This window comes from Crinia signifera, chromosome 19, assembly GCF_055691185.1.
Source record: "Crinia signifera chromosome 19, ASM5569118v1, whole genome shotgun sequence".
Classification (NCBI taxonomy): domain Eukaryota; kingdom Metazoa; phylum Chordata; class Amphibia; order Anura; family Myobatrachidae; genus Crinia; species Crinia signifera.
The window spans coordinates 25118785-25146701 of record NC_139226.1 but is presented as its reverse complement, the minus strand read 5'-3'; the positions used below and the strand labels follow the sequence as shown (position 1 = coordinate 25146701).

The 27917-nt window shown below is 47.0% G+C and overlaps 2 protein-coding genes across 5 annotated transcripts in view; both read right to left on the bottom strand.

Moving 5' to 3' along the window:
* LOC146042249 (cell adhesion molecule CEACAM16-like) overlaps positions 1 to 2709 on the bottom strand; it is a 29643-nt gene extending 26934 nt beyond the window's left edge. The window contains exon 1 of one of the 3 annotated variants that reach the window (XM_083162173.1): positions 2273 to 2709. In XM_083162173.1, the coding sequence (XP_083018299.1) occupies positions 2273 to 2315 (43 nt within the window). In that variant the 5' untranslated portion in view covers positions 2316 to 2709. Of the gene's footprint in view, positions 1 to 89; positions 304 to 2272 lie in introns of those variants that run through there. The other 2 variants (XM_083162175.1, XM_083162172.1) reach the window with 2 other exon arrangements.
* A 5441-nt stretch (positions 2710 to 8150) lies between these two features.
* Positions 8151 to 27917, bottom strand: part of LOC146042248 (cell adhesion molecule CEACAM18-like) — a 33465-nt gene continuing 13698 nt past the window's right edge. For both annotated transcript variants that reach the window (XM_083162171.1, XM_083162170.1), the window contains exons 2-5: positions 20026 to 20100; positions 15269 to 15616; positions 13843 to 13953; positions 8151 to 13271 (exon numbers count right to left, since the gene is read on the bottom strand). In XM_083162171.1, coding sequence (XP_083018297.1) covers positions 13877 to 13953; positions 15269 to 15616; positions 20026 to 20074 — 474 coding nt within the window. In that variant the 5' untranslated portion in view covers positions 20075 to 20100 and the 3' untranslated portion in view covers positions 8151 to 13271; positions 13843 to 13876. The remainder of the gene's footprint in view (positions 13272 to 13842; positions 13954 to 15268; positions 15617 to 20025; positions 20101 to 27917) is intronic.

Here is a 27917-nt window from a genome sequence, read left to right as displayed (position 1 = left end):
CAATTGGAGACAGTGATACAACAAACTGGGTATTTACAGACAGTCAAAGGTATGAGGGCCCTGCTCGCAAGCTTACAATGGTTAGTTACCATTTGATTCAGTGGTTAGATACCAAACATTTGATGGTGGGCTTCCAATGTCCATCCCTAGAAGGAGCTGCTCAAACAGAAAGGAAAGAGGGGAGTACAGTAGAATCACGCCTTTTACTCATCAGTGCTATTGGCTCTAACCACATCACACCCCACACAGGTTAGCAGAGTCAATCAATGGGCTGACTGCTGATTGGCTGAGTGAGACATCTGTCACGTGTCTGAGCCAATCAGCCATCAGTCTATTGATTTTAATGGATTGACAGCTGAAAGAGCTGTTTTACATGGTTCTTAGCCAATGGATCCCTGCTGCTGCATCTTCCCAGAGGCTATTGCTGAGTGCAGGAAAGGAGACCGGGGGAAAGTAGAGCTTGGCACACCCCTGAAAATGGTGGTTACCCCCTCTATACAGAGAGCACCATTATAAGGTGTAACACAGGGAGCACCGTTATACAGTGTAACACAGGGATTGCCGTTATACGGTGTAACACAAGGAGCGCCTTTATACTGTGTAACACAGGGAGCGCCGTTATACAGTTTAACACAGGGAGCGCCTTTATATGGTGTAACACACAGAGCGACGTTATTCGGTGTAACACAGGGAGCGCCGTTATACGGTGTAACACAGGGAGCGCCGTTATACGGTGTAACACAGGGATCTCCGTTATACGGTGTAACCCAGAGAGCGCCGTTATACGGTGTAACACAGGGAGCGCCGCTATTCGGTGTTACACAGGGAGCGCCGTTATTTGGTGTAACACAGGGAGCGCCGTTATACGGTGTAACACAGGGAGCGCCTTTATACAGTGTAAAACAGGAAGCGCCTTTATATGGTGTAACACAGGGAGCGCCGTTATACAGTGTAACACATGGAGCGCCGTTATACAGTGTATATATGGTGTAACACAGGGAGCACTGTTATACAGTGTAACACAGGGAGTGCCATTATACAGTGTAACACAGGGAGTGCTGTTATGTGGTGTAACACAGGGAGCGCCGTTATACGGTGAAACACAGGGAGCGCCGTTATACAGTGTAACACAAAGAGTGCTGTTAAACAGTGTAACACAGGGAGCGCCTTTATATGGTGTAACACAGGGAGCGCCGTTATACAGTGTAACACAAAGAGTGCTGTTATACAGTGTAACACAGGGAGCGCCTTTATATGGTGTAACACAGGGAGCACCGTTATACGGTGTAACACAGGGAGTGCCGTTATACGGTGTAACACAGGGAGCACCATTATACAGTGTAACAGAGGGAGTGCCGTTATATGGTGTAACACAGGGAGCGCCTTTATACAGTGTAACACAATGAGTGCTGTTATATGGTGTAACACAGGGAGCGCCGTTATACGGTGTAACACAGGGAGTGCCGTTATATGGTGTAACACAGGGAGCGCTGTTATACAGTGTAACACAGGGAACGCTGTTATACAGTGTAACACAATGAGCGCCGTTATACAGTGTAACACAGGAAGCGCCGTTATACGGTGTAACACAGGGAGCGCCGTTATACGGTGTAACACAGGGAGTGCTGTTATGCGGTGTAACACAGGGAGCGCCGTTACCCGGTGTAACACAGGGAGCGCCGTTATACAGTGTAACACAGGGAGCCCTGTTATATGGAGTAACACAGGGAGTGCTGTTATACAGTGTAACACAGGGAGCCCTGTTATATGGTGTAACACAGGGAGCGCTGTTATATGGTGTAACACAGGGAGCGCCGTTACATGGTGTAACACAGGGCACACTGTTATACAACGCAATACAGGGAGCACTGTTATACAGTATAAAGCAGTCAGCGTTTATTATTGTACTGCATTTGCATTGCAATCCTTTCAGGTGAATGTATTCCTGTGCAGACGCTGAGACAGGGGAATACAGTCACCTGAATGGTGGTAGCCCAGGGACCCAGTGTGATGCTGCCCGATGTTGATACATCAGGCAGCATTGCATCCCCCATAAAAACCTATGGGCGATGCATCCGCAAGGGGATCAGGATGAATCGCAGCAGGGATCGGAGATTCCTGGTGCAATCCCTCCTACATACATTCTGGTGATAATTAATATTTGTGGCTGCAAATATTACATGATAAATGGACCCCTTATACATTAGCAGGAGACTCAGCTCCAGCCAAAATATAACTGTGTCCCACCCCCAACCAGCAGCCGGTCTCTTACCTAGTAACACGCAGTAAGGGAATTGCTGCCTCCGGGAACGCATTTTATCCAGTCCACAAACACAAATATTACGTTAAACAAACTTTCCTCTCTCCCTAACCCTGGATCTCCGGCATTCTCCTGATCAGACTCGTCTCTGGTTACTAGATCTACGTTCAGTCATGTTTTGTATAAATCTCATTGCATCTGACCTTGTACTCCTACTGCCTCGCTGTCGCCCAGTCACATGGCTCTCTGGGGCTGTGCGTGTGGCAGACACAAATGGGGAAGTAATGCAAATGTTTCCAAACTTTTATAGATAACTCTCTAGATATATATGTACGGAGTAACTGCACCAAAAATCCCAGTAGCACAAGGTACAATGTGCCTGATTCAGACCTGCTTGTAGTGGGCCAAATTTGGACCCTTCCCCGATGTCTGGGGTTTGTGCATGCGCGTTTATGCAATCCCTGGAGAGTTTGTGAGCTTCACACTTTCCGGCCTGCTCCAGAGGGGAACGGGTGGGGGCAGACGGGGGTCTGAAGCAGGGGAACACCCAACATTTTATGGACGTCCCCATGAAAATGCTGTGCGTTCCCCTAGGAATGCAGGCATGCGGTTGCCTACTAAAGGCTGGTGGCTAACATCAGCGCCCGCCCCTGCATGTTAACCGCTTTATGAGCAGAAGGGGATAGGTCAGTGCAATTTTAGGCAATACCATTTGTTGTGGTACTACACCTAGTGGCGTAACTAAAGGCTTTGCACCCCACTTCCAAAAAAATGTCTGTCACCCCACCCGCCTACATAAATTATTGATTTTTTTTATTTACAAGCTTGTTGTCAGGGGTTTCTTGCTCGTTGCTAGGTGTTTCACTGCTCTACTTTGCCCTCGCTATCAGCGTCGTCTTAAGAGAGGAGGAGGCCTGTGCGCAACCTCCTCAGCCGGGCCCCCTCCTCTCTGCTGGGAACGGCACCGGGAATGCTAAGGGCTGAGCGCTCTAGTGCTCAGACCCTACTGCGCATGTGCGAACCTCCGCTGCGCCATTTTTACGGCTATTGTTGCAGCGCTCCTGCCACTGCCGTGAGGCTCCGGAGAGTAAGTATTACCAGAATGGGTGCAGGGTGTGTGGTGTGGGCCCCCCTGGAACTCAGGAGCCCGTGGGCACAGCGCACTCTGCACCTATTATAGATACACCACCAGTGGTGTAACCATAGCCCCGCAGACCCCACGCTGAGTAATTGTGGGCGCTGGTCTGCAGGACTATGGTTACACCACTGCCGCATCTATGGCCGGGACTCGCCGATTACTTGTGTGTGCGGTCCCAGCTCCGTCTCCTCCTGGCTCCATCTCTTCCTGCAGTGCTAATGAAAACCGACCCTCACAACAATGGGCAGCCATTTTGTGAGGGTCAGTTAGTTTTCATTAGCACTGACCTTCAGTCCGGGCGTTCCCATGCTAATGGGCCGATGGTGCGGAGGGGTGGGCAACTGACATCACCTGCCCACTTCCCCTTTATATGCATGCGCCTTCACCATCATTCGCTGCTCGCGCACCATTGAATGATGTGGGCGGATTCCACAAGGCTGCGAGTGGATGTTACTGTGTAACCAGATCATGGTACTGACCATCAGGGGCTGACATCAGAAATTGTGGTGCCCTGGACTGATAAAAGAGGCAACCCCCCCCCCCTTCCCTTCCATGTGGTGGCTTGTGATTGGCTGCCACTCTGTGAGCTCCAATTGGCTTGTAGCCAGCTCCGATTTCAAAATGCCGCTGATGCTTTTTACATGGCTGCCTGTCTGGATTCAGAATGTATTCGGGAACTCGAATGTTTCATCACCAACAACTCCGCACTGTTCTCTTCCTGTTCTTCCTATTTTTAGCTACATTAATTGACTCACAGAACAATCTTGTGATACTCAAATGTTACAAACGCAAGACTGAAAATAAATGCAGCCATCAAAAATACAACGTACAGGGTGATGTTTTCTCAGCCGACCATTTGTCTTCAGTTTTATGTTTTCTTTACATTACAGTACTGCACAGTAATTGTGAGAAGTACAGATGGAGCACCTCTCAGCCACGTCCGGGGCTCGCCAGAATGCCCCCGTTGGCGAGATGGCTCTCCATCTGACTGAGACGTGCGAAAGTCCTACACGCACGCGCATCCCAGTTTTCGGGCGGCGGGGGAAGCAAACCCTGCTTCAGGGAGATGGGCAGGCTCGGGGGGGGTGCAGGGAGGTAAGGGCACTCAGTGGGGACCAGCAGCGAGGGAGCTCCATTGGAAGGGGACACACTCGTGCGCACGCGTCCCTTTCTGGCGGTTGGCGATCCGACCGCCAGACCCCCGCTAGATGAGCAACGCTCCATTTGTAACTTCCTGACACCTGTACAACACACAAAAGTTTTAACTAACATGGGATCAACGACCTGGGGCACAGTCTCATATTCCCAGAGAGGTTATGTGACGCGGCACTTCTGTTCCTAAATCCATAGGGCGCAGAGCCAGAGCAGATCAATGTCCCCTGTATATAGAATGCAGTGATGTCACAAAGAGGAAGCTGGGCCAGGTCTGAGACCAGGAAGCTGAACGCCTGGAAAGTCCCGAGGACCTACATGCTGGCTCTAGTACGGATTACTAAGCAGGTCTGGTGGCATTATAGCAGGGAGGACACACAGGGCTAACCTGCTGAGTAGTACATTTAGATAAATCGCTGCTTAACGAGCTCTGAGATGCGCCCTTCTGAGATAAAAATGCCAGCGCCGCTCACTGCGCCTGATCTTTTTTTGGGTGCAATATTTAACTAAACTTCAATTCAATGACGGCTGCATTTGTATTTATTTATACTAAGACAACAGTCGCTTTGAGCGTGACTGGCATTGTTAAGGGATATTAACGTTGGCACTCAAAGGGTTAAAGCATTTGAAATGTTGGCAGCTGTACTGCCGGAGGGCATAAAACGCTGTACCACCAGCTACAGAAGTTACACCAGCCAGCCTGACAAATCCCTAATGGCCCGTCACCGGTAGTTCCCAGTGATGAACCGTATGACCCACAGGGGGCAGGCGCTGAAGATTCAGCCCAGGCAGTGATAGAGATAAGTATTGTTTGTGAGAAACATTCCAGGGCGCTTTACCACCTCCTGTTAAGGATGTTGGCCAACACAGCGTTGCACTTACTGTGTTTTCGTCAGTTTATGTGAATTCTGCTTATCCTTTATTTAATAGTAATGTGTTGTCTCAAATGTACTGTATACAAAGTAATAGTTTTCAACATGTCTTTATGCAATGCTGGTGTTCTGAAAATAATAGATACCCATTGGCTACATGTTAGTTAATTAGAGAACTCTTACACTTACAGTGTTCTCTGATGAAACAGTTTTTCTGCTTGGCCAAGAAACGCGTCAGCACTTCCTGGGAATCCGTATTCCTGACTTAATTCACCACATCACAGCAGCACTGCACAGAACACCTTCACCAACATCATTACAAAGTCTTCAAGCGGCATCTAAAAAGCCTACAAACTTTTGGCTTTTTGAATTCTGTTGTGTCCATTGACCCACAACCGCCACTATCCAGTTAACACCACAGCCTCCTGAGTATGGGAAAAGGGTGTCTCACCCATATTTACTACATAATGTCAAAGTGGCGTGTTCATTACTGTGTGGCTTCCACTATTATTAGCAGGGGTATCCAGGTACTCTGTGCGGCTAAGTTGAGATTTCTTTGATACTTTGGGAGATATAATGCTTTTGTGGCATATCTAGAATTGACGCAGGGTATACAGCACGCACAAATCCTGGGTACAGTGCGGCCTACACCACACATCTTGCATTAAAGTTCCTCAATAGTTACCTATCTGGATTTCTGCATCAAAAGCACATCACAGGAGAAATGGTGCTGCCGCCACCATGTTCTTGGTGATTTGTGCATATATGCCTGTTCATGCATGTGATACTCTGGAACAGCACCAAAATCTACTCCTCTGCGCCACCAGCAGTGGTGTAGCTAGGTGCTACGGTGGCCGGAGCAAGGCCATGTTTTGCGCCCCCCCACCCCCCCTCCCCCCCCCCCCCCGATTTGTAGTAGACGAAGCTCTTGCACAGCAAAAAGGGGGCATGACCTAACATTATACCACACACCGTAATGCCTATTGCACATTATGCCATGGCTTTTTTTGTATAGGTTTAGGCAGTAGGTAGTAGTAATTAGCAGGGAGGGTTAGGGTAAACTTAGCTAACCCCTTAGGGGGGGGGGGGGGGGGAGTTGCATTATGATGGGGAAGCTAGAAAGTTATCTGCAACAAGTATAAGGAGAGTGCTCTAGAACAGAAAATCCCCCCTTAGTAACACAATCTCCCTTTAGCAATAAATAATGCCCCATAAGACAGAACATCAACTCCCCCTAGCTCAAAACAGTTACCCCTAAATAGGTCATCATCTCTCCTTAGCATAGGATAGTCCCCTCTCATTCAGACATATAGACTCCATCTAGTAATACAATTGCCCCTTCCATCCCTCAGCACTAATTTGTCCTCCCTTAATGACAGATCATCTACCCAGTACAGAAAAATACCCACCCCCTTTCCCCCCTCAACATTTACAGTAAAACCTGTGTCTTCAGCCTTAGGTGGGAAGGAGTGTCAATGCGTGCAGGGGGAGTGACAGCGCTCCCTACACGATGTTGATGGACGCCCGGTAAGTCTCTCACCCGGCGCTGCTGCAGACCAAGGGCCTTATTCAGATCTCATTGGTACTGCTTGCATTCGCACGCAGTAACGATGTTGCGCGTCTGCGCATGCGCAATCGGGTGTCTGCGCATGTGCAGGCATATGGTGCATGCACCCACGCGACCTTTCGGTTCGCCGGTGCACGCACCCATGGCGGCGTGGGGGGGGGGGAGATGGGTGGGGGGCACCGGGCTGCCCCGTTACCATATTGTAACGCCCTGCGTTTCTTAGGCGTTCACATGAGAACGCTGGTAATGAGGCAGTGACGCGGGTGTCAGCTGCCCGCCCATATCCATGCCAGCGTGCACGCAAATGTAAGTGACTGAAAAGTCACTTATATATGTGTGCACGCTAAACATCATTCGATGGTCGGTGACCATCGAAAGATGTGGGCGGTCATGCAAAACATCCATTCGCAGCTGTTCGGGCGAAGCCGTACGTTCGCCGGGGGGGGGGGTTGGTGGACTCGCAAGGCTGAGAATTTGCAGCCTTGCGAATCAACCTGAATAACCCCCCAAATCTCCCCGTCCCCCTTGTGCTGCCGGAGGAGAGGAGGAGTGTGGGTGTGCGGGGAAGAAGCGCAGCAGATATCCAGCACCTTCTTCCTAGGACCTTGTCCGTGTATGGGTCCGTCCCAGGTTGATGACGTCACTGTTACACAGTGACAGCCAGGCAGAGGCAGCCTCTCACTGACTGTGCTGCACACATGCACAGTAACGCGGGGAGCGGGCATGCTGGGGGAGCAGGCGAGCAGGGCATGGGAGCCGGCCGCAAAGTGCACGGCTCTGGCGCCTGGTGACATGTTGGCGCCCAGAGCTTGTGCTCCACCAGCTCCGCCCTAGCTACGCCTCTGGCCACCAGCTATAGAGAAGGGGACCCCTATGCATTCTTGCTCTGGCTACTTGATATGCTACTTCATAAAGTGGCTTCTATTGCTGATTCGTACGTAGCGCGAGATGTGTATGATTCGGCACATGTGCGGAAGTATGGTGTTTGTCATATATTTTATATAGCAATTTGCAGCCACGTCTGCCTCAGCCCTGGGTGCCCCTGTGTAGTTTCATGTAGTGACAGGGACATTGGGTATTATCACGTGTCTGTTTTTAAGTATATTGTATATTTTATCTTGTTAATTATGACTGAGATAAGAAGGGAACCATTACCAAGGATGTGTTAAAAACACTACAGTGTAACTTTATTTCTACATGTTAACACAGACACATCCTCTCATACAGTATATACAATACTTATCATTATAAATAACACATAGCAATACAGTCCCATAACTACTGCTACTTTATACAGTTCTATAAACATTTATCTCCCGATACATTGAGCTGCGCAGGACTTGCTTTGTGTGCGGCCTCTGTAATGAACTCTCAGTGCACATTCCAGTAACCCGTTTGTGCAGCGACATAAATATAATAACGTGGAATATTTCTGCGCTTATCCTTCATATTGCGAATTGTGCCATGGAAGACATCGGCTGCCCAACTAAGGGCCTGATTCAGGCCTGATCGCTAGGCTGCGTATACTAGCCTAGTGGATAGTTAAACACTGCACAGTCAAACGCCCTCCGCCCGGCTGCTCGCTAGCATGCGCATGGATGTGTTTTGCATACACATCCCGATCAGGGGCGGGGCTGAATTCAGCTTTTAACGAATGGGCCTGAATCGCCCCCTACTTTGTATCGGCACAGATAAGAACCCGAGATATTGGGCCCTTGCACCAGCTGTATACTGTACGCCAAGCTGACCATGTTACATGACAGATCACTATTACATGTATGTGGTTCTTCAAGGGACCACATAGAACGTCACATGTTTATTACCTGCACGTTGTGAGTTATGGTGGACTCCAGGGCTGCCATCAGGAATTTTGGGGCCCCAGCAGCCCCCCCCTCCTCACTTGACTTACTTGACTCCTGCTCCCCCATCTCCTCTTCCGCTGAGCTGCAGCCCAGAGGTCCTGGAGTGCAGGATGCCGGCAGCCAATTAAAATGCAGCACCGCCTGGTGAGCCAATCAGAGCTTGCTTACTGGCAGCCGCTCATATTGGCTCCCGGTACATGAGCTTTGATTGGCTCAAAAGCCGGTGCACCATTTTAAGTGGCCGCTGGCGTCCTTTGTTGAATAAGCCTGCGCTCCGGGACCTGCTTTGTTTAGTGCACTGAGCGCAGCGGAGGCAGTCGGGGGGATGGCAGTGGGCAAAATGAGCTGCCCGGGACCTTCCAGAGGTCTGGGCGCGGGACAGCAGTACCCACAGCACTCCCCGATTGACGGCCCTGGTGGACTCACACACTGAGGCGGAGAATGGCTGACAGTAGGACAGAATGCACAGCGGAGGAGCCAGTGACATTGGGGTAAAGATGGCAGTTTTATTGAAGAAGGGATGTTGCCCATAGCAACCAGATTCTGCTACTTATTTACTTAGCACCATCTAGAAGATAATAGATAATATATGAATGGTTGCTATGGGCAATATCATCTCTTCAATAGACCTCCAATCTTCATAAATGTGCCCCATTGTGTTACCTGTAATGACCACAGCGCAGCATTTTGTGCCTGTGTAATGTCTTTAAAACTCCTTATTAAATAAACAGCCTATGAACAATGGGGGTTATTCAGACCTGATCGTACTGCTGAGAATTTGCAGGCCTGGTGATTATTGATAGATTGCACATGTGTACAGCCCGTAGTACATATGTATGAGGCTATCCTGCGATAAACTCGGCTACTTGTTTTATCGCTGGCCATACGCATGGTGATTGACAGGAAGCAGGAGCTTGGGGGTGGTAACCGGATGCTTTCTGGGAGTGTCAGGGAAAACGCAAGCTGCCCAGGGAAGTCATGTGATGTCAGCTCCGCCCCTGATTCAGCTGCTTCTATCGCAGCCGCTGAGTAAGTCCCAGGCTACGCACAGACTGCACACACTGTGGAATAAATACATGGTGAGCAGCTGTTATCTGGGAGTGTCAGGGAATATGCAGGCGTGGCCAGGTGTATGAGGGGAAGTCATGTGACGTCAGCTCCGCCCCCGATCAGCCTGATTCTATCACAGCCGCTGAGTAAGTCCTGGGCGAGGCACACACTGCACACACTGGGGAATCATTACATGGTGAGCGGCTGTTATCTGGGAGTGTCAGGGAATATGCAGGCGTGGCCAGGTGTATGAGGGGAAGTCATGTGACATCAGTTCCGCCCCCGATCAGCCTGATTCTATCACAGCCGCTGAGTAAGTCCTGGGCTACGCACACACTGCACACACTGGGGAATCATTACATGGTGAGCGACTTATCTGGGAGTGTCAGGGAATATGCAGGCGTGGCCAGGTGTATGAGGAGAAGTCATGTGACATCAGTTCCGCCCCCGATCAGCCTGATTCTATCACAGCCGCTGAGTAAGTCCTAGGCTACGCACAGACTGCACACACTGGGGAAATAACGGCTTGCGTATAAATTTGCTGATCCAGATAATTTTCGCAAGTCATGCTACGCAATTCGCAGGCTTGCACGGGGCAGGATGTCACTCTGTCTGTGCGGTGTACACCTGATCGCAAGCCTCTGCAGTTTAACGGAGCAGCGGACCGGTCAGAATTACCCCCATTGTCAGAGTCCTGGAGCCGGACTGTATAAGCAACTTGGCCGTAATCCACATAGACCAGTAATGCTACATCATCATTTTGTGTTTCAATTTTAGATTTAACTCAGCATGCTATTAGTCCTGTGACAATACAGTATATTGAGAACTCAATGACACAAGTTATTAATATAAGTTATTGAGGTAATTATCCACTATTTCTTCCATTATTACAATGCATTATTATTATACTTCTATTATTGTGTTAATCATACAGCTGTAAGGTTCCGCAGTAAATCCATCTAGCCCAGGAAATCTTGTATTTTTTTTACCCATAGAGTACACAGAAAGGGAAAGATATACTTATGCTGCCCATACACTTATGCCATCTATCGAACCCGATCGCATCTTGTGGTGCAAAAAAGTGCCCCCTTACAGCTCCCGATGTCGCATGCCATCTTGAGATGGCACATCAGGTGCTGAAAGAGGGCGGGCTGAGGGTGGCATTGTAGTGTAGCACTAGAAGTAGAGCTAGCTGACGGCGGGGGTCAGCGGTGGCAGCAGAAGTGTTTAAAACACTGGGCAGCCCTCTGATTGGCCCCTAGCACTACTTCCAGCACTACGCTACAATGCCGCCCTCTGCCCACCCTCTCTCACGCCACCAGCGGTCCCTCCTGCCTCCTCTTCCCAAATCCAACGCCGCTGAAGCGTTCCCTCCGCCCCCACACGCAGATTGCATGCAAGAGATCGCGTTGAAACATCCCTTAAAATGCATACAATCATTCGATTTATCGGCCAGATGTGGTCGAAATCGAATCATTATATGCAATATCTCACAAGTGTATGGGCAGCATAAGCCTTGGAGCCTGAACCAATTCACCCCAAACTGTCATTTTTCAAACACAGCCTGTAACATGGCAGCTAGGAGCTGATTGGCTGCAACTTTAATTCTCTGTAAAGGTGCCCATACACTACTGTGATGTATCATCCGACCCCCCTGAGCCGGCCGGCATGTACTCATTTCACATAGGAGGTATCGCATGTTGATTTATCGTCCCGATCCAACGGGATCAGGTGAAAGCGGCCCAATTTTTACTATTGTATGGGCACCTTAAGGTTAAGAACATCTCCCCTACAGTATATATGGTACTTGATGACTTGACTTTTCTATCATCTGAGACATTTCCTAGCCATATACAGGCAGAAAGCACAGGACGAGTGTACTATACAGGTCACACATGCAGGCTACAATATCCTACACAATATAAAGGGTAACACTGCACCTCACCTCTAAAGGGGGGAATTCATGTGTTTTGTGCACCAGCGGCCACTAGATGGTGCCCCACTGGCGCTGACATCACTGTTATGTGGTTCCATCATTATGACAAATCTTATAATAATATAGTAGTGAGTACTGGAGTGATGGCATCAGAACTTAATTATACAGTTACATTAGGTTATATCACTAACTAACTAATGTCATGTTGTTAGGTTAGGCTGGTACATGGTGGGCATCCTTATCTAGTGACATAATCTATAGTGATAAAGCTATTGCTGGATAAAGGGCCTAAGTCACACCTCATCACACATCTGTGAATTCACGGGGCGGGAGATTATCGATAGACTGAGCATGTGTACAGATTGCAGACCGCATGTACAAGGCCGTCCTGCAATAAAATCCTGCTACTTTTATTAATCGCTGGCCGTTTGCAAGGTGATTGACAGGAAGTCAGCGTTTCTGGGAGTGTCAGGGGAAACGTAGACCCGCCCAGGTGTTTGAGTGGAAGTCATGTGACGTCAGCTCCGGCCGCGATCAGCCTGATTCTATGGCAGCCGCTGAGTAAGTCCTGGGCTACCCACAGACTGCACACACTGGGGAATCATTTGGTGAGCGACTGTTATCTGGGAGTGTCAGGGAATACGCAGGCGTGGCCAGGTGTGTGATGGGAAGTCATGTGACATCAGCTCAGCCCCCGATCAGCCTGATTCTATCACAGCCGCTGAGTAAGTCCTGGGCTAAGCACAGACTGCACACACTGGGGAATCATTTGGTGAGCGGCTGTTATCTGGGAGTGTCAGGGAATACGCAGGCGTGGCCAGGTGTGTGATGGGAAGTCATGTGACATCAGCTCAGCCCCCGATCAGCCTGATTCTATCACAGCCGCTGAGTAAGTCCTGGGCTAAGCACAGACTGCACACACTGGGGAATCATTTGGTGAGCGGCTGTTATCTGGGAGTGTCATGGAATATGCAGGCGTGGCCAGGTGTGTGATGGGAAGTCATGTGACATCAGCTCAGCCCCCGATCAGCCTGGGCTATGCACAGACTGCACACACTGGGGAATCATTTGGTGAGCGGCTGTTATCTGGGAGTGTCATGGAATATGCAGGCGTGGCCAGGTGTGTGATGGGAAGTCATGTGACATCAGCTCAGCCCCCGATCAGCCTGATTCTATCACAGCCGCTGAGTAAGTCCTGGGCTATGCACAGATTGCACACACTGGGAAATCATTTGATGATGAACGGCTTATGGCGTATGGATTTGCAGCTGTTCGCAGGCCTGTGATATTTTCACAAGCCGCACAAAGTAAGTCCATCCACATACAGCATTTCTCAGCCAATCACAGATCACAAAGACACAGCACTTCTGTCACTCCATAGATTGGAACAGCATTTCTTCATCTTATATTGAGTAAAATCCTCCAGAAATTCCCCTGAAAAAGAGATAATAATAATGAAAAAGAGATAATAATAATAATAATAATAATAATAATAATAATAACGATAATGATATTGTATCACTCTTCTCCCAATGTGACTCATTTTATGATTGCAAATAATTCTAAATGAACAGAACCAGAACTGTTTGAGAGATCATAAGTTCTGAAGTGGCGCAGCCATCATATCTCACTTGCTGCCCTTCCCTTCCTCTAAAACCAGTAATGGGGGGAAGGAAGATCCTGTACGGGAAATCCCAACAGGAGTTATGGGGAGGAGAGAATGATGTCATTGTGACCCGCTACCCAATGGTGTGACTTACAAATCTATATATGGTGTTGACTATCAGACAGAAGTCCGGGGAAGCTCCACCTTCTGAGCCTGCTGCATTTGTGTACATCCCACCCCATCCCATTCTTCTATCTTGACATCTTGTCCATACAAACTCCTCCCTCTGATGACATAGGTATCCATCTTAGTGATGTCACTAGCTTACTGATAGCCTGCATTCTCATGAACCTGTTAAGGTGACAGGCCTATATCAGCAGTGTCCCCTGATGTGCTTACCTCTAGTCATCTCATCCTTATACTATCTTTTGCATCACAGGAAATTGAGGGCAGAAACCAGTGACATCCCTAGGACAAGGGCCAATGAAGACAGTGCAGAGGAGGCATTACCTGAGAAAGGAACCAATACAGAATCATTAATGATAATGTAGTACAGTGGTTCCCAACCCTGGTCCTCAAGTACCCCCAACTGTGCATGTTTTGCAGGTCTCCACACAGAATCACAAGTGCTATAATTAGCTATACCTGTGGATCTTTTCAAATGTGCCTGAATAATGAGTGCACCTGCCGGGTGACCTGGAAAACGTGCACTGTTGGGGGTACTTGAGGACCAGGGTTGGGAACCACTGATATTGTAGTAGATCAAGTTACAGTATCTTTATAATATCTTCTATAACTGGGACTAAAGGGCCATACACACTGAGCGTTTTTTGCCTGTAGCAATTTTCCCGGGGGCTGGACGGCTTTCCATAGTAGGACGCTATGGAAAGCCGTCCACCAATACCAGCAGATGAGCGGCCGGGCCAGCGATGATATGGGAGCGCGCATCACCGCTCATCGCTGCCCCGTACACACTTGGCGGCTTTGGAGCTGAAATCAGCTAAAAAGACAAAGCTCAGCTGCTTTCAGCTCAAAGTCGCCATTAGACCTGTCTATAGATTTATCAGATATTAGGAAATACGACACATATATCATATTGGATCTAACATTTTGGTGCTTTACCTTCCTTCCTTGCAGAACCGCTTTACCCATTTTTTTTTACTATTTAACCTGTAGTCTGAGGCAACAATTAACCACTTGCCTTATGCAAATTACCAATAATAATGAACATTCTTTTCTTTTTTATTAGAGAGGTGATTATCATTGTTGGGGGGGGGGGGGGGGGGTCTGCAGCACACTTTAAAATTCAAACAGGGGACCCAGACCAACTGCCATTCCAAACGGACTCATTGACAGTTGCAATTTCTCCCCTATTTGAATTTTGCATTGGCCGTGAGGCTATGTCAGCGTGGTCTGCATCTTCTTCTGGATGCTTCTATGCCCCCCCCCCACCCTGCACAATTAGAAAACACATCCCCAGCCTGTATGGACAGCGATGATGGGAAAAATCCCAGAGCGTTTTTTCGCCGGTTTCAGCGATTTTCCCAGTGGCGGACGGCTTCCATAACAGGACGCTATGGAAAGCCAGCCACCCCGTCGGTCATTTGCTGGTTAAACCAGCAGATGAGTGGCTGGGCCTGCAATGATGCGGTAGTGCGTATCAATGCTCATCGCTGCCCCATACACACACACGGCTGCAGGCGAGTAAACTTTCAGCTCAAAAGGTGCCCAGTGAGTGTGGGCCTTTACTTTAATAAATAAAAATCTATAGTTTCCTCCGAGATCCAGTTATCTAATACTCACACGTCTGCACGGCCCTACTCACCATAGACGGTCAGCTGCACAAAGTTCTGTTCTAAAGTGCTGGTCTGCACCTGGACCGTATAATAACCGTCAAACGTCTTAGTGACTTCACTAATCACCAGTGATCCATTCGCATGGCCCTTTGCATTGGGGAAGTATTGATTTCCTCTTATCTCAGTGTTGGGGGGGAAATAGTTTAGAATCTGTTGTGAAGCGCTGGTACTCTGTCCTTTATACCAGGTGGCAAATCGGATAGATCCACCAGTGATTCCCGTTACACTGAGTGTAACCGTCTGTCCTGGCTTTGGTTTCTGAGGGATCACTTGAATACCAAGTCCGATGGCTCGGTCTATGCAGACATGAAGGAGAACTAAAACAGGCGGAAAAAACAAACATATCAATAAATAAATGGTTATCAAAATCCCATCTGATTATAACGCCTTGGGGGTGATTCAGGACGGATTGCTAAGAGCCGAATTCGGTCCAGGGACCGTTGGTTGTATCAGCAACTTTACACATGTGCAGAGCCGCTGTATGAACATCGATGCGAATGCAGGCAGGATGATGCCTGCACAGGGCGGGATCCTGACATCGCGTGATGTCAGTGCCCGCCCTGTTCTTGGACACTAGCGAATCAAATAAAAGGCAGCCCAGACTGACCATCAAATGATATTGTGGCTGGTCGCACGCATGCAAATGGATATTGAGTGTACACACTGAACGATATTGGTAAATGATATTGTTCAGTGACATCACCGGGACCCGCTGAACATGCAGGATGTTGGCTATATAGCCACATTGACCTGCATGTTCAGCAGACAGCGAGGCTGCATGTGTATTACATCAGTCGGGTCATAAGTCCTGGAATGATGACATCAACAGGACTGACGGTTATTTCTGAGTTATCCTGGTAAGAGTGCAGAAGAATACCGCCCGGTCTTACTGTGAGTAGACTGCAAAGGGCTTTAATAATCACATTATGCAGTAAATGCAGTCACTGATATTTCTCTGTACGAGCAGGGGCTAAAAATATGACGTAATACAGCGTAATGTGGGCTAGGTGACATGAGAGAGATTGCTAGACTAATGAGGGAGAGAGGGAGATTGCTGCTATATCAGGGAGTCTCCTGCAGAATGCAGGAGGGTAGGCAACTATGATGTAACAGTGTAATGTGGGCTAGGTGACATAAGGGAGATTGCTAGACTAATGAGGGAGAGAGGGAGATTGCTGCTATATCAGGGAGTCTCCTGCAGAATGCAGGAGGGTAGGCAACTATGATGTAACAGTGTAATGTGGGCTAGGTGACATAAGGGAGATTGCTAGCCTAATGAGGGAGAGAGGGAAATTGCTGCTATATCAGGGAGTCTTCTGCAGAATGCAGGAGGGTAGGCAACTATGATGTAACAGTGTAATGTGGGCTAGGTGACATGAGGGAGATTGCTAGACTAATGAGGGAGAGAGGGAGATTGCTGCTATATCAAGGAGTCTCCGGCAGAATGCAGGAGGGGAGGTAACTATGGTGTAACAGTGTAATGTGGGCTAGGTGACATGAGGGAGATTGCTAGACTATTGAGGGAGAGAGGGAGATTGCTGCTATGTCAGGGAGTCTCCTGCAGAATGCAGGAGGGTAGGCAACTATGCGTAATAATCAATAATTACCTACTGTATGAATTCTGTTTGTGATTGGTCTCAATTCATTTTGCTTAATGAGTTTTATACTTTGCTTATGACTGGACATTGTATAATAAATCTCGAAAACATATATTTGATTATGCAGAGGAATATCAACTTTCAAAAAGTGTGTGTTATTAAGATTTTCATACAAGATGTTTTTTTATGCAATATTTTCCTATTATACCAGTACAGAAATCATAATGTAGCAACACTTCTGGCCTGCAGGTGGTGCTGTCTTTTCATTTGACTTTTGGGTGTGTTGCTAAAGCTCAAGTGTAGCGTAGCTCTGTACAATTGATATTGAGTAGGATTTACATGCCTTTTGTACACTTTGGAGGTCATTCTGGTTGACCAGGAGGGTAGGCAACTATGATGGAACAGTGTAATGTGGGCTAGGTGACATGAGGGAGATTGCTAGACTAATGAGGGAGAGAGGGAAATTGCTGCTATATCAGGGAGTCTCCTGCAGAATGCAGGAGAGAAGGCAACTATGATGTAACAGTGTAATGTGGGCTAGGTGACATGAGGGAGATTGCTAGACTAATGAGGGAGAGAGGGAGATTGCTGCTATATCAGGGAGTCTACTGCAGAATGCCTTTTGTACACTTTGGAGGTCATTCTGGTTGACCAGGAGGGTAAGCAACTATGAGTAACAGTGTAATGTGGGCTAGGTGACATGAGGGAGATTGCTAGACTAATGAGGGAGAGAGGGAGATTGCTGCTATATCAAGGAGTCTCCAGCAAAATGCAGGAGGGGAGGTAACTATGGTGTAACAGTGTAATGTGGGCTAGGTGACATGAGGGAGATTGCTAGACTAATGAGGGAGAGAGGGAGATTGCTGCTATGTCAGAGAGTTTCCTGCAGAATGCAGGAGGGTAGGCAACTATGCGTAATAATCAATAATTACCTACTTTATGAATTCTGTTTGTGATTGGTCTCAATTCCTTTTGCTTAATGAGTTTTATACTTTGCTTATGACTGGACATTGTATAATAAATCTCGAAAACATATATTTGATTATGCAGAGGAATATCAACTTTCAAAAAGTGTGTGTTATTAAGATTTTCATATAAGATGTTTTTTTATGCGATATTTTCCTGCTCTACCAGTACAGAAATCATGATGTAGCACCACTTCTGGCCTGCAGGTGGTGCTGTCTTTTCATTTGACTTTTGGGTTTGTTGCTAAAGCTCTAGTGTAGCGTAGCTCTGTACAATTGATATTGAGTAGGATGTACATTCCTTTTGTACACTCTCGAGGTCATTCTGGTTGACTCGCAAAGCAGCAAAATTCGCTGCTTTTTGAGCCAACTAACGCCGCCCCCACGAGCACCTGCCCCACGCTGGATGGCGAATGTCCCCACAGGCCTTAGAATTGATGTTTCGCATAAACATCCTTTGCAGCCTTGCTTTCGGGCCCGCTGAGCGACCATATTGGCAGTGATATGTTTGTGCTGCAGCGATAAATCGCTGGGTGCGCGTTCCGGTGTTCAGCTACTAATGCTCGTTGATTGGATCAGCTGTTTCCATCGGAGGCTCCCCCGGCAGAGTCTCCTGTTCACCAGCGATCATCTCTGGTCACTGATGAAACTGCACACTGAGCAATATATTGCACCTGTGTACACAGCTTGACAAGGTCACTTGAAGCCTTTGTTTGGACAAATAGTATTTAGTAAAGAATGAGACCTCTTAACCTTCCTGTAGGGCCATAACTATGTTTGATTAGAGTTGTATTATCAGCTTTGTTGTGGTCTTAGCTGACCTAAGAGCTATTTCTCGGGGTTAGCTGCCTTTTTAGAGATAAAATTGTGGGTAAAGTGATTAATTCAATATCGACAGTGGCGGTTTTTACCTATGGGCTGCAAGGCTGCAGCCCCCCAGGTAAAATCCGCCACTGTAGTGAAGCCAGCTGCAGTCTGTGAGACTGCTCTGGCTTCACTGTGACTGGCAGTGACTTCCTATTGGAAGTCCCACCTGCCAGTCACCCAAGGCAGTCCCATTGGGAGGTGCTCCCTATCTCCAGGACGCCTTTCTATGGGCTGCTGGGCAAAATCGGCAATTGCGCATGCGTAGTACCTATATTGGTACTGCGTACCGACTGGTCCCGTGCCTGTCATTTATATTGTACAGGCGCCGGGACCAAGATTCCTGAAGCAGCCCATAGAAGCTGGCCGCATGCGCAGTATATATGTTTGTACTGTGCATGCGCCAGTCTCGGCGCCGGGAACCGGAGGAGAGAGGCAGCATCGGTGGTTGCGGCGGCGACAGATCCAAAATATTCAGGAGTCGTTGTCTCCTTCAGGAGATGAGCTCTGCATGAATCCATTAATTGGATCTGTATTGAATGGATCAACAGAAGGGGCGCCATCTTACAACTGTACTCCATATATATATATAAAAAAAAAAATTTTCAATTAATCAGACGATGTATAAGTCGTATCTCTCCGGTCAGTGCTACAGGAGAGGTAACAGTTTATCTCCATAATTAAGATCTATATGCTCACACAGTGCGGATCTATCTATTCTTTATCACTTACTGTAATGTCCTTTTACTGTATGTCACAGTTGCTGATGAAACCCAGAAATTTTAAATCACGTTAATAAAAGTTAATTTTTAACTCATGTGCATCCCCCAAAGACACCCCCTTTCCTTCTCTGTTGTGCTGATTTATATTGTTGTCTAGTATAGCACCCCCTGAAAATTTCCAAATTGATCTATATGATATTTGAATAAATAGGGGTCATAAGAAAATCTACTCAGTAAATGATTAGGTCATTATACACTGGGGCGGACTATGCCCACTTGCTCTTTATCCTTACTGCTCCCAAAAAGCAATCCAGCCTCCATTCCCACAGGAAGCGGTGAGGATCCAACAATGCCACCGGAGGATAGCATTGTATCCAACAGGTACTTATTAATTATCAGACAGTCCCATTAGGCCCCCCATATGTATAATGGTACCGTAAGGGACTATGAATAGTCCCCATAGACTGGTCTATTCTCCTAATACTGCATGATAATTAGGGTTAGTGCGGTATGTCCTCCCCAGTTGTATATGTCATAATGCTTGCTCGTGCTATACAAAGTCTGCCAATTCCTTTACCTGTCAGGACCAATCCTTGGATAACTGGGGAATGGAAGCTGCCCCACATCTCTGAGACCACTTTCAGACTATAACCTAGGGGGGAAACAAAGCAGAAATGATGTTATCATATACTTCAGTATACTGTATGTGTACAATGGCTGCTAGTTACTTTAGTATGTGGGCATGGACAGGGCCGGCGCCACCACTAGGCAAATCTAGGCATTTGCCTAGGGCGCCAGCCACTGGAGGGCGGCACTTCGCCCCTCGCCTCTCGCATGGAGGCTGCAGGGGTGTCCGTGCCGGGTACCTGCGGCACTGTGTGATCTGGCGGCGGGGTCCCTGTAGTGATGCGTGCTATCTGGCAGCCAGGCGGCGGTGCGGGAAGCGCTGCTGGGTTTGAAAACATTCCGCATGCTGATTGGCTGAGATTCATCCAATGAGCGTGCGGCGAGTTCCTATTGCAGCTGACTGAATCGCTGAATCCTAGGCTATACAGGAGCAATGCAGGATTTTCATTGGGGTTTCTGTACATGTTTTTATGTACGTTATGTGTACAGCGCAATGGAATTTGCTGCGTTATATAAGAAACTGTTATAAAGAAATACATACGTACACAGAGTATCCATACTGTACATACATACATACATACATACACACACATAGTATGCATACACAGCAGATACACATGGCATAGTTACAAAAACACATAGCATACATATACATAGCTTACACACACATATAGCGTACATACACACAAGCGCACCCGGAAGAGGATTTACAGTGCAGGCAGGAGGAGGTCACAGGTCCGGGCAGCACAGCGCTGTGCTGCCCGGACACAGGTGAGGGGGGTTCGGCGGGGTCCGTGTGGGACTTGCTTGCGGGGTGGATGTGAGTTGTGGTAGAAGTCCATAGACTTCTATGGGTAAATTATATGGGTGTCACGGTGGGATGCTCTTTAGAGCATCCCACAATGCGGTAAAAACCCGATAGCAGGGTTTTTACCACATTTTTAGTTTAGAGAATCACGTTCAAAAGCAGGTAATGACATATGTTCCATAAATATATACATTCCATACTCGTAAGTCCGCTCGAAAAGCTTTGAAAGCTAGTCTGCTACCTTCTGTGTTTGTGCATGTGGGAGAATGAGATGTAGTTACTCTCTCTGCCAGCAGATGGCAGTTATATTCTTAAAAATAGTCTTCATTGCAAGCTGATGAATACCATATGATCGAACGTCACATAATATAAGAATAATACTGTCAGGCAAGAGGTTGGGCTACACGGGGTTAAAAAATGTGACCAATCATTAAATCAGTCAGTGGGAACACTGAAAACAGATCTAAGCTGAGGATTGTTTAGAGAACACAGAAGTGCTTTATACATATAGGACAAAGAAGCCTCTGAACATAGTAAATATGTGTGATAATTAGGGCACGCCATCCAGTGACATCTGCTAGCCCATTCCCCATTTGTTGAGTTTGTAAAGTGACTTTATCTACACACTTGGAATTTATGAAACCGGCATTCTCAGATATCTGAAGAGAGTTAGGATAGGAGGAGAAGCGATAGGGGACTGGTGGAATGCAGTTGTCGCTGCCAGTACCTGATCATAAGTGTACCTGTAATATTAAGGAGTCCTCTTTTTGTACACACTTATATGTCCTTCAACACACTTGCACATTCTTGCATGCTTTTAAAGTATGTGGAATGAAAGCTGTCAACACTTGAGAATTGGCGTCAATACCGGCGGTGGGGATGTTGCGGTCAAAAGACCAACGCCTGATACTGAGGATCCCGAAAGGGCTTTGTAAGTGCCCTAACTCTCTCCTCCTACCCCCAATGCCCTTCCTCCCTTGTAGCCTTACTCGAACACCAGTATCCCACCGCCTAAACCTAATCCCTTGCATTGCAGCCTAACCCCCGAAGTGCCAATACTGAAGCCCCTTAGACGCAGCCTTACCCTAACCTTTGCCCTCTGCCTAATCCTAAATCCACCCTAGTGCCTAAAACTAACCACCTAATACTCTATAATACCTAGAGTATTATTAACCTTAACCCTTTGCAGTCCAATTTTTTTTTTTGCAATTCAAACAGTCTGGTTTAAATTAATTGTAAAAAAAATATTATTATTCAAAAATGGTCTACATTGAATGTTGATTGATGTTAATGTTCTTATTTTAATGTGGCTCACAGCGCTAGGGCTGTTGAGCCTGACTAGACGTTGGACCTGAAAGGGTTAATACCATAGATTTCCAGTCATTTGCAGACAATTTTGCCATCCTTACAGCTCACAGTATTGTTCACCAACATAGGCCAAGGGCTGGCTGTAACTAAGCAACAGAGGAGTGGCACAAACACACCCGTTATTTCTTTATAACATTGTTTTTTCAAATTAGTTTTGTATTAGCAATAACCGATCAGATCCAATAGTAAACCAAGCAGAACAACTTGCAAGTACTTTCAATAGAAAACAATATAACAGAAATTTACAAAAATTTACAAAGAATCATGTATGGAATATCACTGCTCTAAAGTAGTAGTAGTTACCAAACAGCAAAGCAAAACCTCCCCTCACGTCTCGCTTCTGCCCCCCCTTTTCTGGCTGCGGCACTCGCAATGGGAAGATCATGATGCCAGAGAAGGAGACTGAGATCTATGTACTGCCCCGCTTTGGTTTCTTTCACTGTCTGACCGGAGAACACACCAATCACGGACACCTACTGGAGGATCTTTCTGCCTATTCTCCGCGTTAGATCCAACCAATGACCACTACCATGGAAACAGTCCGCTGGTTGGCTGAAGAGGCAGTCATTCACATCGAACCAGCAGGCTTTTACCCTGGTAATGGCAGCTGATTGGATCCAAAAGAAGAAGCTTTCCGGACCAAGGGGGAGACTAAACTAAAAATGCGGGAAAAAACCCTGTTATCTGAGCATTTTGGGATGCTCTAAACATCCCTCGCCGAGTTACCGCAATGGGGGTATCGCCAGAAAAGTCTGGCATGCCCCATAGAAGCCTATGGGCTTCTACCGCGACCCACCGCCGCCCCGCACCGACCCACCACCGCCCCGCACCCACCCCCCCCTCACCTTTGTTCAGGCAGCACAGAGCTGTGCATCCCGGACCTGTGACCTCCTCCTCCCTGCACTATGATCCTCTTCCGGGTGCAGGGAGGAGGAGAGCCCAGCGCAGCAGCAGCGCCGGGTAAGGGAGGGGGGAGCCACCGGGACCCGCTGACTCTCACCGCAAAAGACAGCTCTTAACGCAAGAGCTGTCCTTTGCCATGATTATCGCATATGTTAGAGCATATGCGATAATTATGTAGGCGATGGGTGGCGAAGGGGGCGGAGCTGGGCTGCGGATGTTAGAACATCCCCCCCCAAAACACAGAGATCCGATTCCGGGATCTCCATGTTCTGTCTAATTTTCAGAGTCAACCCTGGTAGGAAGAGTTGAGCTAGGACTCCAATCCGCTCAAGTTTTCCATAGTGTAATGCCAGATATTGCTGGCGCTACCCTCCTTACCAAAGCCCCTGAGTCTAGGGCTTAGTACATACTGTATGAGAAGTAGTGCATTCAAAGCCTGAAAATTGGCTTTTGGATGCATTTTCCTTTTAGTACATCCCGCCCTATAGGTGAAAAGTAGGATGTGAGAAATTGCTGAAGGCAGAGTAATGGGGCCTACACACATAGCAATTCTCACTAGATCACTTAGAAAATGCCCCTACATGGCTCCGTGTGTAGGGGCCGATATCGATAGCTAATGTATGCGCAGCCCCGCGTGTCATTATCACCCGGTGACTAAGAGATGAACATCCAGCATGCTGGATTTTAATCGCTGGTCAGGGCCAGTGTCCTGACAGATCACCCAGCACACATCACTGACACATCGCTATGTGTGTAGGCCTCGTAAGAGAAGGAAATGATACAACTTTATTACATGTACTTAGATCCACGGTCATATAGTAGTCACACAGCAGCAGATATGCAAATGAATAACTTCCTGTCTGGCTGGTATCTGTCCACCCTTGTGATACACAGATACACTGCATGAGACAGACCTCATAAAGCTGATGAGAACAGGTACAAGGCAGGGAAGCTTACTTTACATGTCTCCTGTGCCGGAGAAGCCCGGGCAGGAGACTCTCTGCAACATTTCTGGGGGCGGGCTGAAGTGTGATGTCACCAAGCCCCGCCCCCAGCACAGTAAATGCCACCATTTGCAGCTCTTTGGGAAGGAGGAGGGGCTAAAATGACACTATCTGCATCATTTTGGCTATGCCCCCTCCTCAAAGAGTCACGAATACCGTTGGAAGAAGGGGAGCCAGCTGAATGCGGGAGGCTTGCTGAGGGTACGGGAGGGGGGACCCGATTTTTGGCGGGGCCTCCTGGTTATTCTGAGCGGGTAGGTAACCCTGGTACAAGGGAGCAGATTGATTAAGCCTGATGAAGTCATAAAGTGAAAAGTGATAATGCAGCTCATAACTGTCATTTTTCAAACTGCCACTATATATATATATATATACATAAGAGAGAGAGAGAGAGAGAGAGAGAGAGAGAGAGAGAGAGAGAGAGATACCCAGCGCAATTAAGTCCACCACAGTCTTTGTATCAGGTCCAATCCACAATCCCCAATGTGTGCAGCTCCAAACAATAGGATCCAACCACGAATCCAGAGTGTGTATTTTATGGAAAGAGAATAGATAGAGCGCACAGTCAGAAACCATATATAAATTTATAATAGTTTTACTGATATTTTTAGCAAAGATAAAAACTGACATACATGGGATAAAAATATAGGTAAATCGCCACAATACGGCGCTTGTCACCAGCACAGCGGGGTCGACCAGATCTTCAGAAACACGCAGGGTGATCAGCCCAGCGGGGTTCGTCCACCCGCCGCAGTCAGGACAGAGCCGAGTACGTCTTCCACTGGACCAAAGGACATCAGTGGGGACCCCCCTTTATTGGGGGGTCCCCACTCCTCCAGGTACCCCGTCCAAGGCTGACCAGCCACGTTGCTCATGGTACGGCCGGGGGACCTTATGTAAAAAGTGTCCCCCGGCTGTGGCATGACACTGCGGGCTGTTGGAGCCCGGTGCTGGTTTCAAAATACGGGGGACTCCCAGATTTTTTGTCCCCCGTATTTTTGGAACCAGGACCGGTCCAAGAGTCCGGGTCTGGTTTCAGAAATACGGGGGGACCCCTACGCTTTTTGTCCCCCGTATTTTTGGAACCAGGTCCGGCTCAATGAGCCCGGGGCTGGTTATGTACAGGAGGGGGGACCTCACGACGTTTTTTTTTTTTTTTTTAATGACAAAATAAAAAAATCGCACTTTTTCATTCTGAAAATCGCCCTATATCGCACTTTCCCGCACTTTTCATGCCGGAATACACACCTCATTAAATATGCAAATTTGCGGCAAAAATGCAATTTTACAAAACGGCGATATTGGGCGATTTGAGAAAAAATCGCATTTTCTCAAAAACGGTCAAACCACTAAATCTCGCCCATACTGTATGTATTAGAGCACCATATACTGTATGTATTAGAGCACCATATACTGTACTGTACTGTATGTATTAGAGCACCATATACTGTATGTATTAGAGCACCATATACTGTACTGTACTATATGTATTAGAGCACCATATACTGTATGTATTGGAGCACCATATACCAGGGTTGCCTACCCTCCCGGAATGGCCGGGAGGGTCCCGGAAATCGGGTCCCCCTCCCGGTCCCCCGGAAAGGGTGGCAATCCTCCCGCATATCCCCCCCAGCTCCCGCGATGTGTCCCTCGGCAGGGGGGTCCGCAGGTAAAATTTTAGCCCCGTCCCCCCCAGTGCAATGACTGAAATACCGGCATTGCACGGTGGGGGGCGGGGCTAAAATGCTGTGACGCTGTAGACATGCCCCCAACAGGGCATCATCTGTGTGGCCACGCCCCCGGACCGTCTCTTTTTCCAGTCCTGGAAATGGCCAACGCCCCCCTGCCTGACAGAGCTGGCTGCCCTCTCCTGGAGAGGGCAGCACAAAAGTCGGCAACTATGCCATATACTGTACTGTATCTATTAGAGCATCATATACTGTATGTATTAGAGCACCATATACTGTATGTATTAGAGCACCATATACTGTATGTATTGGAGCACCATATACTGTACTGTATGTATTAGAGCACCATATACTGTACTGTATGTATTAGAGCACCATATACTGTACTGTATGTATTAGAGCACCATATACTGTATGTATTAGAGCACCATATACTGTATGTATTAGAGCACCATATACTGTATGTATTGGAGCACCATATACTGTACTGTATGTATTAGAGCACCATATACTGTACTGTATGTATTAGAGCACCATATACTGTACTGTACTGTATGTATTAGAGCACCATATACTGTATGTATTAGAGCACCATATACTGTACTGTACTGTATGTATTAGAGCACCATATACTGTACTGTATGTATTAGAGCACCATATACTGTACTGTACTGTATGTATTAGAGCACCATATACTGTATGTATTAGAGCACCATATACTGTACTGTATGTATTAGAGCACCATATACTGTATGTATTAGAGCACCATATACTGTACTGTATGTATTAGAGCACCATATACTGTACTGTATGTATTAGAGCACCATATACTGTATGTATTAGAGCACCATATACTGTACTGTATGTATTAGAGCACCATATACTGTATTAGAGCACCATATACTGTACTGTATGTATTAGAGCACCATATACTGTACTGTATGTATTAGAGCACCATATACTGTATGTATTAGAGCACCATATACTGTACTGTACTGTATGTATTAGAGCACCATATACTGTATGTATTAGAGCACCATATACTGTACTTTATGTATTAGAGCACCATATACTGTATGTATTAGAGCACCATATACTGTATATATTAGAGCACCATATACTGTACTGTATGTATTAGAGCACCATATACTGTACTGTATGTATTAGAGCACCATATACTGTATGTATTAGAGCACCATATACTGTACTGTATGTATTAGAGCACCATGTTCTGTATTAGAGCACCATATATTGTACTGTATGTATTAGAGCACCATATACTGTACTGTATGTATTAGAGCACCATATACTGTATGTATTAGAGCACCATATACTGTACTGTACTGTATGTATTAGAGCACCATATACTGTATGTATTAGAGCATCATATACTGTATGTATTAGAGCACCATATACTGTACTTTATGTATTAGAGCACCATATACTGTATGTATTAGAGCACCATATACTGTATGTATTAGAGCACCATATACTGTACTGTATGTATTAGAGCACCATATACTGTACTGTACTGTATGTATTAGAGCACCATATACTGTACTGTATGTATTAGAGCACCATATACTGTATGTATTAGAGCACCATATACTGTACTGTACGTATTAGAGCACCATATACTGTATGTATTAGAGCACCATATACTGTACTTTATGTATTAGAGCACCATATACTGTATGTATTAGAGCACCATATACTGTATGTATTAGAGCACCATATACTGTACTGTACTGTATGGATTAGAACACCAACAATGGCACTAACTGCAGAGTCTGTCCATTACTTACATACTAGGGTGTAAATATAACAGGGTGCCAAATACCCCAGGTGTGGGAGTTTGCCAAACAATGGCCATGTTTTTAAAGGGGCAATCCTATACGAAGCAAAACCAACCTGCTCCTGACTTGTAAATGATTGCTGCTTTAAAAATACTGCCATCCCCGTACCTGCAGCTTCTCGTACCCTGTTTACCCCGTGGATTTCTTAGTAAATGGCAGTGGTTTTGTGAAGTCTCTTGTAAAAGTAAATGGTCACAGATAAGATTATGTTTGTC